General features: G+C 36.5%; 2 protein-coding genes across 6 annotated transcripts in view; both read left to right on the forward strand.

Moving 5' to 3' along the window:
- The window catches only part of LOC311296638 (uncharacterized protein), a 121844-nt gene that overhangs the window by 106388 nt on the left and 3906 nt on the right, over positions 1–11550 (forward strand). The gene's annotated exons all lie outside the window — the stretch shown is intronic.
- Positions 655–9510, forward strand: LOC311296655 (uncharacterized protein). Of its 4 annotated transcripts, none has more exons than XM_084418536.1 (4): positions 655–806; positions 3699–3801; positions 5657–7103; positions 7405–9510. In XM_084418536.1, exons 3-4 carry the CDS (start codon positions 7019–7021, stop codon positions 8463–8465), a joined length of 1146 nt encoding a protein of 381 aa, XP_084274662.1. In that variant the 5' UTR covers positions 655–806; positions 3699–3801; positions 5657–7018; the 3' UTR covers positions 8466–9510. The 4 variants fall into 4 exon arrangements, with proteins under 4 accessions (XP_084274662.1, XP_084274661.1, XP_084274664.1 ...); XM_084418535.1 differs by having other exon boundaries at positions 6855–7103; XM_084418538.1 differs by having other exon boundaries at positions 655–783.

The following is an 11550-nucleotide window of genomic DNA, read 5'->3' on the forward strand; positions in this document are numbered from 1 at the left end:
TGAACACAAAGAATGAGTTATATAGTTTTAATCACATTAATGAGTTTAAACACTCAATCTTAATACTGTGATATGTTTGGGATGTACAGTATTATTGTAAAATCAACTCAAATTAGGTATTGTATCATACAAAGAGGTTGGAGTCTTCTTAGGAACAATAAGGTACCTTATAGCTTAAATTCACCAAAGCAGTGAAAGGGTAAAATGTGGAATATTTTCTCCAAATGCTGTATGTTTACAGTGTATTAAAATGTGATTAATATGCCAATTTACAGATGATATCAGACATAACCCTGTTATTTCTACTAGACTATCCAGGATCAGGTAGTCTATTTTTACTTTTGTGTCGTTTTTAAAGAAAAATTGGATTGATCACCTCTGATCCAGATGCACACGTTTTCAATCGACCAAATCTGGATTACAAGTGCTCCAAATGGGGTTACATTTCACAATGTGGGCTGCTAGCACTGTGAATGTGGGGTAACCCTCTTCAAGTGTTTTTGTTTGAAGAGAAAGAAAACAACATCCCCATTCCACTTTCAATTTACTATGATATTTTCTGATATCTGAATTACCTTATTCTAATCGAAACTGCTGTTGTGTGATGTGAGACTGAATTTACTCAGCTCACAACACACCAGAGCCACGCCTCGTCGTGGTCTAGTAGACAATGCTAGTGCTAACTGCTAACAACAGTAGTCTACTGCTTTTGTTGTCACGGAGAGAAAAGCTGCTGGATGAATTCCTTCAGGATTTATTAACATCTGGATGCATTCATATCTGGTAAAAGATCTCCAGCATACTCGGTATGTAACGTTATACCGCTGTGATTTTAATTCAATCATGTTGCAAAACGGACCAGAGTGTTCAATAATGACAGAGAACCGCAAACTTCTCATCTGATCTTATTTAATATGCTACATTTTGAAAGTGTGAATATTTAATGTTCACACTTTGAAAAGACAAGAGTGACGAACAATGGAATTATACACCAAAACCGTGAAATAGTACAAATAAACGTGCGACGGACAAGTTTAATACTTTAGAATCAAGGCAATCCCAGTCAAAAACTTGAAGACTTAACGTGTTATATGACACCGATTATTACATTAAGTTTTAAATTGATTGTTCCTTCTGTGTTGATGCAGGTTAACTTGGGTGTCAGTAATCATTATTGTAATAGTTCACAAGGGGGGCGTGTTTTATAGCAAGAAATCCGTGATCGTGATAATCTGCTGTTTTGAGCGATGAGCGCTATTGCATTAAAGTTTTTTTTTTTTTTTTTTAATGTTGCACCAGACATGAGACGTGGGCATATCCCCCTAGGAGGCTAATACAATTTTATCCACAGCATGCACATCTCAACAGTTTCCTACTTTATGATATAGCCTAGAATTGGACAAAACCCTTCACAAGTCCTCTCTGTGTACGTCTGTGTAATTCTTTACTAATTTAAGTATTTTTATTTTACTTTCATTTTTTGAATTACTTCTGTATAACTATGCAGTTTATAATGACCCAAACACACAGGACCTTTATGAATTCCTAGTCAAAATGGCAGATGATAACAGTTTCCAAGGTAGGATTGGTTAAGATGGGGCTTAGCATAGGCTAGGTGTATTTGCATGAATGTTACAGATATTTATTAAGTAATTTTGACTAGTAAGAATATTCACTCCACACATCCATCCATCAATTTGCATGTTTTACATGACATCTGCGTTAAACTGTAAATAAAATTTTAGGGGTGCACGATATATCGGCCGCCGATATAATATCGGCCGATATGGTCATTTTTTTACACATCGGTATCGTTCCGATGTCGAAATAGGGCCGATGTGAACAGGCCGATATTTGACGTGAAGTTGAAGATGAAGTTGACGACTCACGATCTTAGCAGTAGTGAACACGCCTGAGAGAAATACACATTTCATACAGATGACATAAGCAGAGAACAGTCTGTTTTCTTTCGTTTTGAATTGTTCTGTTTAAAAATAGATGTTTCAAGCTTTCTATATATGTCTTAGGTTTGTGAGGCAGGTAGGTTTCGGTTCATTTGAGACGCGCTTCAGTTCACGCGCCGTTGCCTCCATGTCCTGATTAAATATTTTCTAATATTTACTTCTAATTTATTTTTGATGAAACATTGATCAAAATTAAGATACAATTAATACAAAACGAAATTAAATTTAAAGACAGGCTTTGTGCTTTCTGTTTGAGGTCTCTGTGAAAGTTTTAAAGCGGTCTTTAGTGCCGCGTTCAGACGTGCTTAACAGAGAACTGTCCCGTCAGTAACATTGTTAACGCAGTTATGTTTTTTCCCTCTTCATGACACATTTTTGATTGATCGTTTTTTGACTCGTAGATATTTGAATATATTGCATGATATTTGATACCCGTTCGAATTAGATTTTTCTCAAAAGTGACGGCATGTGTGATTTGTGGATTACTGATAAGCGCGAGTGGAGAAACAGGCGTTTATTTATTCATTCTCAGTGTTGAGAAACGTAGCCTTCATGTGTTACGTTATTGTGTTAATAATAACTAAAGTAGCCTACCTAATTATGTTACATATTTATTTTGTATGAAAACTAGCGCGTTCGTTACTTATGGATTAAAAAGTAGGCTACCGTTGTATCAGTGCTGCGCGAGCTCTCCCTCACAAACACGGACGCGCGCACACAGAGAGAGAAGACAATTGTAAAATGAAAAATTGACGGGCTAAGTTTAAATTTTGTTCTTGCTTGTTTTTGTTTTTTTTCTATCAAAATGTCAGAAAGCATTTTGTATTATCCATCCGTGTTTTTAAAATTCGTTAAATGACGGACGTTTTACTGTTAACACAGCCCATATGTCGGATTCGTCTAGCCTACTTGTTATTATTTTTAGAATAAGTGATTCGTTATGCTATTATTGGACTCCGGTCTATTCATTGTCAACTGTTAACATTTATTAACAGTTATTCATTTATTCAGCTAATGCGTGCCCTGTTGTTCAAAGGCAAAGACAGCACGTCACAAATAGAAGTCCTTTTCCCTGTGGTATTTAGTATCATATTTGGATATTGGAATAATAAATTAAGTAGCCTATCTTAATTGTACACAATGTTCCTGTTTTTTTTTTTTTTTTTCTGTTTTCTAAGGGTTTTCTTAATTTTAGACAAGTTGACCAGCACACATTATATGCAATGCAATATAATGCATGTGTGTCGTATGTGTGACATATTTTGCAATGCATACAGGTAAAGGTGCCCAATATCAGTCATTTCTAAAGTAAAAAAAAAAAAAAAAAAAGTGTTTTGGAAAATAGCTCTTTATTTGATAATCATTAAAATTTGTTTTCTATACAGAGATATCGACATCGGTAAATATCGGTATCGGCCATAACAGCAATATTAATATCGGTTATCGGTATCGGCCACAATTTTCACATCGGTGCATCCCTATAAAATTTTCATGACTATGGGATTCCCTCTGTATCACGGAAATCATACACAGTTATAAATGGGACATACCTTCATAACGGGAATGGTGTTCTCGAATATAGGTGGACATGTTCGATGTGTTTCCTCCTTTTGCAGTCACTTTGCGTCTTCATTTTTTGCAAATTGGATGTCTATCCTCAAGGAGAAGCATGCATTTGTATTTTCTATATCTAAAGTATTCCCATACTACAATTTTTTACTTCTTTTTAAACAGGGGATAGCGATTACAGCTTCTGTCTCTGACATTTTCTTCGCTGTACTTGTGTGGTTGGAGCAAGTTGAGAGTCGTCAAGTGGAAAGAAGTTGCTTCCGTGCAGGTGAGATTCTCCATCTATTTATTTTTTTGTGCACAATCTGATAATTGTACATGTTCATACCAAGATATATCGTCATACAGGTATACTGTTACAACCCTAGTTGTTCCAAACCTGAATTAGTTTCTTCTGTTGGTAACCAGACAGTTGACGGTAGCCATTGACGTCCATAGTAGGAAAAAAAATACTATGGTAGTCAATGGGGTCCATCAACTGTCTGGTTACCAACATTGTTCAAAAGTTATTTTGTTCAACGGAAGAAAGAAACTCAAACAGGTTTGGAACAACACAATGCTGAGTAAATGATGACAGATCATCAAGCTGGAGTTTGTTTATTAGGCATGCAGGGCAACCACCCAGTAGACCATTACAACAATCTAGCCTTGAGGTCATGAACGCATGAACTATAGGGGTGGAAATCTCTAGGAAATCTTTTTTTTGACTACTTGATACTTTTAAAGCAAAGTATTTATGATGACCCATAATGAATTTACTTCCAATACTTCCTATATGAATTTTTTTTATTAAACAAATGGAAGTGATTTGGCAAGTCAACTGTAAGTTTACATTTGCTAGCATATCCCAACATTGCAAAGAACCAACAGGAAAATAAATGTGTGTCTGTACTAGCGGCGTACTTGTAGTAAATGAATACAAACTTCTCAATCTCTAGCATTTAATATTACTAGACTTCTAATCTAACCAACATCCTCTTGTTATTTCCAATGAGCAATATAATCCTTCAGACAAAAAAAACATTTTGCTGTAGCAAAATCACAAACAGTTTTCGTTCAAAAATATAGAATGATGTACCAGCAGCTCTCATACACACATAATGCTTGTGGACTTACGCATATTCTGAATAATTAGTAACGCTTTTATACACAACTAAAGAATAAAGAGTTATGACTTGAAATGTTTGCTGTATACCACAATCAAAAACAGCTTATACAAAAAAAGTGCATGAACATCTGCAGAGAGCACAGTCAAAATGTAACTTTTTGTGACTGGCATTGAACTGATACACACTGTGAGTGTTGAGGGCAGTGTAACGTGCGTATAACAGATCGGTTTACAGCATATTGATGTGAAAACGAAACAATACAGAAAGCAGCTCTCATACAAAAAATACTAAATAGGTCACAATGAAATTGCCAATTTTCCATATGTTAGCTTTTAACGAAAGAGGGTGCCGTTCGAATTTGGCGCTCAACCATCATGCGTCTCTGTTATGTGCACGTCTCAGTTATGTGCACGCCACAGACTGTCCGCGCACTGCACGTCTGCTTTAGAGTTCCACCTTTTGCGTTCTGTCAATATTACGTTATTAGAAAAATAATTATTTTTTGGAAAATCGATTTTTGACATTTGTGAATCGTCCACGTCCGCATCGCGATGCATCTAAGAATAGATTTTTTCCCCCACCCCTAATGAACTAACTGTTCCGCATTTGTGATTGAAAGCATATGTCGCAGTTTAGATATATTTTTAAGATGGAAGAATGTGGTTTTACAGATGCTAGAAATGTGGCTTTCAAATGAAAGGTTGGTTTCAAAGAGCACACCCAGGTTCCTAACCGACGACGAAGACTTGACAGAGCAGCCATCAATTGTTAGACACTATTCTAGGTTACTACGTGCAGAGGTTTTTTGTCCAATAATTAGAAACACTGTTTTATTTAATTTTTTTATTAAGTAGTGGGAAATTACGAGTCATCCAGTTTTTGATATCAGCTATGCATTCCGTTAATTTTGTGAATTGGTAAGTTTTGTCGGGGCGCAAAGAAATACAGAGCTGAGTATCATCAGCATAACAGTGAAAACTAATGCCAAGCTTCCTAACCCCCAATTTCCACCAGATGCGTAACGGCTGCAGAACGGCTCCGCTGCGTGACAGCTCCGTGTTCCGTCGTCCGTCAATACCCACCAGGTCCGGATTTGTTGCGGAACGGCTGCGGTCATGACTGACAGCTGAAGTCACAAGGACCCACGAGATCTCGCAAATTCACGTATGATCGCGCGATATAAGTGCTGAATTGCTGCGGAGCTCTCCGGCATCCGGCAAAAATAGAAGCTCTGCGTATCTGCTCCGGAGGGCTGCGGATCGCCGGAGTCGGAACGCAGCTGTACCGCATTCAGTGGAAATACACTCATTGACTTTAATGGAAACCTATTGACTCCGCCGCCGTGCCGGAGCCGTAACGCAGCCGGTGGAAATTGGGGGTTATGATATCTCCTAAGGCGGGTAGCATGCCATGTACAGAGTGAACAGCAACGGTCCTAGCACTGAGCCTTGTGGTACTACATACTGAACTTGTGATCCATAAGACATCTCTTCATTTACTGCTAGAAACTGATAACGGTCAGATAAGTATGATTTAAGCCAGTGGTCAGATCCTTGACCTCGGCTTTGATTAAAGGCAAGAATCTACCTATAGATTTTTTTATAGCATTTAGATTTTTTTACATGCAAATAAGCCAATTCCGATACCAGCTGCCGTTTTTTTTTTTTTTTTTGTATTTGTATTTGTTGTTCATTTGAAATTAGTCAACCACTGCATTTTAATCACAATACAAACAGAGATGCTACACACGTAGCATGAGCAGTTGTTTTTTATTTAAATTAGATTGCTGCATAATTTCAAGACTTAGAGCAATTACAGAATGGTCTGACTTTTATTTTTGTGAAATTGTTACATAAGACTGATTTCTGAGCAATGATTTTCTGAAATGATTTCAACATTTTTAGAAGAATTGTTACTTATACCCACCACCCCCTCTCTATTCGGTTTGAACATATTGTTTGTTAAGTGGATTTCTTCCATATTATGTTAGAGTTCTGATTAGTTTAGATATTAATTGAACAATTGAACCTCTGCCCTGTTTCATGCTTATAATATCCTGGGTTACATAAATATGAGCAACCTAGAGCTGTTTTATACACTACTAATATGTAACCATCAAAATGCTCTATATTTGAACTAAATTAACGGCACCATGTGTTTTCTTTTAAAGTAATCCAGTATAAATTCAGTAACTTATCTTTGATTTTTCCAGATCTGGTCCTGTGGGCGTCAGTATCACACACTGACCACAGTTCACACCTGCAGTGAAGCCCCTCACACAACAATTCACCAATAAATACTGGGAATATTCCCATCATCCTACAAGAGAAGGACAAACTCCAGGAGTAGCAGCTGAAATCTGTGTGACTGTTAAAGATGGAGTTTATTAAAGAGGAGATTGAAGACATGAGGGATCCAGAACCATCCAGAATAAAACATGAAGATACTGAGGAACAAATAGGTTGGTGTCCATTCTTGATTCTTCATTGTTGACTGTTGACAAACATTAAGATATCAAAGCTTCAGTTCAACAGATTTGGTGGCTGTGAAATAAGGAAAAAATTTGAGATGATAAGTTATACAGAAAATGTATCTAAATTATCATAATCTTGAATAGCTTTCCATATATGAAATGGATTAACAAGTAAAAAACTGAACTAAACTTTTGGCACATCAAAGATCTGATACATGATACTCTGCATTCTTCTGTTAAATCAGAGTTCACTTGAACTTATTTTAACCACATAATATTTTAATTTTAGACTGGATGGAAGCAAATCTGCAAAAACATGAACTGAATGAAGCAGAGGAGGAACAGCAGAGCATCAAAACTCAAGGAACTAAAGCTAATAAGCTGCACACCTGCACTCAGTGTGGAAAGAGTTTCTGTCAAAAAGGAAACCTTAAGACACACATGAGAATTCACACTGGAGAGAAACCGTATACATGCACTCAGTGTGGAAAGAGTTTTTCTCAAGCATCAGGTCTCAAGAATCATCTACGTGTTCACTCTGGAGAAAAACCATTTAGCTGTGATCAGTGTGGTAAAAAGTTTATTTCATTAGCACATCTAAAACAACACCTGAAAGTTCATTCAGACGAGAAGCCTTATGTGTGTTCTGTCTGTGGAAAGAGTATTTTGTGGCTGCGTCATTTTAAACTGCACCAGAAAACACATAATGAAGTGAGAGATCATGTGTGCTTGGACTGTGGGAAGAGCTTTACTAGAGCTGACAATCTGAGACAGCACCAAAGAATTCATACTGGAGAAAGACCTTACAAGTGCTCATATTGTGAAAAGAGTTTCTGTCGTTCTGAAAACCTGAAATCGCACGAGCGAGTTCATACGGGAGAGAAGCCGTACCAGTGCACTCAGTGTGGAGAGAGTTTCAAATGTAAGACTTATCTCAAATATCATCTGCGTATTCACTCAGGAGAAAAGCCATTTAACTGTGATCGGTGTGGTAAAAGGTTTATTTCATCATCACATCTAAAACAACACATGAGAGTTCATTCAGACGAGAAGCCTCAGTTATGTTCTCTTTGTGGAAAGATTTTTTCAAGTCTTTATTATTTTAAACTGCACCAGAAAACACACACTGAAGTGAGAGATCATGTGTGTTTGGACTGTGGGAAGAGCTTTACTAGAGCTGAATGCCTGAAACTACATCAAAGAACTCATACTGGAGAAAAACCTTACAAGTGCTCATATTGTGACAAGAGATTCACTCAGTCTGCACACCTGAAATTACATAAGCGAGTTCATACTGGAGAGAAGCCGTACCAGTGCACTCCGTGTGTAAAAGATCAAGTAAACGTGTAAGATAAAATAGTTTATTATAGTAAAAGCACGATAACAGTTTAATTTGGTGAAAAGCTATTGTCTGAACCTCTCACTGAGAGAAAGAACATGTTATCTGGATGTTTTTAGGAAAGTCTCCTGTTTAGAGCAGAGCTCAACTAACTCCAACCTTGAAGAAGCTGTGTATCGGTGTATGTACGCTAGTATTCTTTGTTACAGACTTGTTTTATTTGACATGTTGGTGCCTAGACACACAGACTCGTGACCTCGGAGGGACACTCTTACCTAACTCAGGGTTTGGGTGTCAACCGTATCATTGATGAAGAGATGCTTCTGTCTATCTGTCCATGTGTGGAAAATTACTGTTTATCTATTTCTTAGCCAATCAGAATCATTCAACCTGAAGTAATGACGTAGCTTAGACCTGGTATAATTGCTGTGATTTTTGAAAATGAAGCGGCCTACGAACTCCTCGTGAGTCTTGAAGCTGACTTCTGCTGATGAAACTGCAAACTACCTTCAGTAAAAAATAATTATTTATTATAATTCTGACTCTTGTCTTCAATTTACTACACTTCTAACTCAAGGTCTTCATGCATCATATCTGGTCCTTGGGTCTTTAACCGTTTATTCCCAGCAACAGTGTAAATAAAGTTATTGTTGTAGTTTCTTTTTGTCAGGATGGATTATGTGCTTTTTTTATTTTTTATTAGATATATGTGACCCTGGACCACAAAACCAGTCATAAGTCGCACGGGTATATTTGTGGCAATAGCCAACAATATCGATTTTTCTTTTATGCCACATATCAAGGGTCCCAATTTATATGTATCAGGGTCAGTGAAAAATAAGGTTTGTCAAGATGAGAAATTTTTTCATCTTGTAAAAACTTGTTTTAAAAGCATGCATCAGGTATGTTAGAATGTAATAGAGTATTTATGTTGATTTTATGTAATTAAAAATTACATTTGCACCATTTTTATGAAAGTTAAGACTGAATGTACCTGAATGTGTCAAATGGTGTAACTGCCAAAGAATGAAATATTAAATATGTTATCCACCTAGATGGCATGTAAGTGTACATTTTAATTTATCACACGAAAATGGATTTTATTAGAGTTATCTCTAAATGTAATTTTTTATGTGTTTTTGCAGTATTTGGCAGGACATATGCTGAAAACACCTGTTTTCTAAATAATCTTTTGACAAATTTAAATATATTTTTACTAGATTATTACATGTTATTCCACATAAATTTTCCTGTATATAATTATACTTTTATAAAAAATGTTGGTTACGCCAATTGACAAAAACCAGTTACACCACCTGACCATGTTGCTTCTAGAGTCAAAGACAATTGTTTGTTGAAGAAATTGTGACTGAAAATCAAGCATGACAGTCAACAAGTTCAACAGAATTGGTTTTATTTTTGTCAATGCTGGAAAAAAAAACTGAAAAGAGCTGATGAGGTTCATTCTCATGTTACGCAGCATGTTTGAGCTTCAGCAAGAACTAATGAGGTTCATTCTCGTGTTACGCAGCACGTTTGAGCTTCAGCAAGAACCAATGAGGTTCATTCTTGCACGTTTGAGCTTCCACAAGAACCATTGAGGTTACATTGGTTACATTGAACACTTGAAAAGAGTTCCAAATAGTAGGTTAGTTTATATCACATTTTAATCAGCATCATAAACTAGTGATATTTGACTAAATTGGCCCCTGACAGAAAGGCTTGTAATCGGAGTCAATAGATGTAACCGGTTACACCATTTGACATTTCAGTTTAAAATCAAATTTGACAGGCATTATCATGGACACCTATGTAATCATGTGCCTTTAACAGTGAGATGTCTACAGTTGTCTATGGTATACTGGATCACATTAAAAGGGCATAAGGAATCACACCCTACAAGATATCTATTTCATGAGTGCTGGGAGCGTACTCAAGGAAATAATCGCTGTATTCATAGTTTTCACATGATGTCCACCATTATAGGAACGCTTACCTGTTGGGCAAAACAAGGCTTTCCTCCATTGGTGGGCTATTTTTAACTGAAATGTCAAATGGTGTAACCGGTTACATCTATTGACTCCTATACAAGCCTTTCTGTCAGGGGCCAATTTAGTCAGATATCACTTGTTTATGATGCTGATTAAAATGTAATATAAACTAATCTACTATTTGGAACTCTTTTCAAGTGTTCAATGTAACCAATGTAACCTCAATGGTTCTTGTGGAAGCTCAAACGTGCGAGAATGAACCTCATTGGTTCTCGCTGAAACTCAAATGTACTGCGTAACACGAGAATGAACCTCATTGGTTCTTGTCATTTTTACCTGGTTTGTAGTAAGGCAGTGATATTAAAAGACCAAATTCAATGTACACCTTATTGATTATGCATACTTTGTACAAGCAAGCAAATGAACACAGAATATTAATACAACACAAGGTTTCTCGTTAAGAGTTTTTTTCCTTCAAAAACCAATAAACCGTGTTGCGTGTTACAATAAACTGTTTTAGTAGGCTACATTAAGGCACTTTAAGGGTGGGTTGCACGAATAAGGATTATTTAGCCAGTAATGTAAAGATTCATACTAATATGAATAAATCAGAAGCTAAGACCTGCATTCATAAGGCAGCAAATGACATCTGGCAGAAGTGTTGGGAACGAGAGATGAAGGGGAGACACCTGTTTCAGATTCAGAAAAAAGTGGGAAAAGGAGATTGGGTTTCAATATTAGGAATAAAAGAAGAATCTTCGCATAGGACAGGACACACAGCATTAAATGCCAATTTACATAAAATCAATAAACATTGTACAGGGAAGTGCAATAAGTGTAATGAACCAGAAACAGTTGAACATGTTCTTATAGCATATAAAAATGAAAGACATGTATTAAAGGATAAGCTGCTGGAAACGGAACATAATACACTATCATTACGAAAATCTTCTGGCTAAAAAATTCCTATTCAATATGCAATTTTTGAGGGTTTTGAAGGAAACAGGAATTGATGTAAGAATATTGTTTTGTTTTTTTCTCATTTCTCATCAATGCTCCACACTCCAGTTCAGTTGGTGGCGGTAATGCACCGAAAGCTGGTCTG

This window comes from Rutilus rutilus, assembly GCF_951802725.1.
Source record: "Rutilus rutilus genome assembly, chromosome: 9".
NCBI lineage: Eukaryota > Metazoa > Chordata > Actinopteri > Cypriniformes > Leuciscidae > Rutilus > Rutilus rutilus.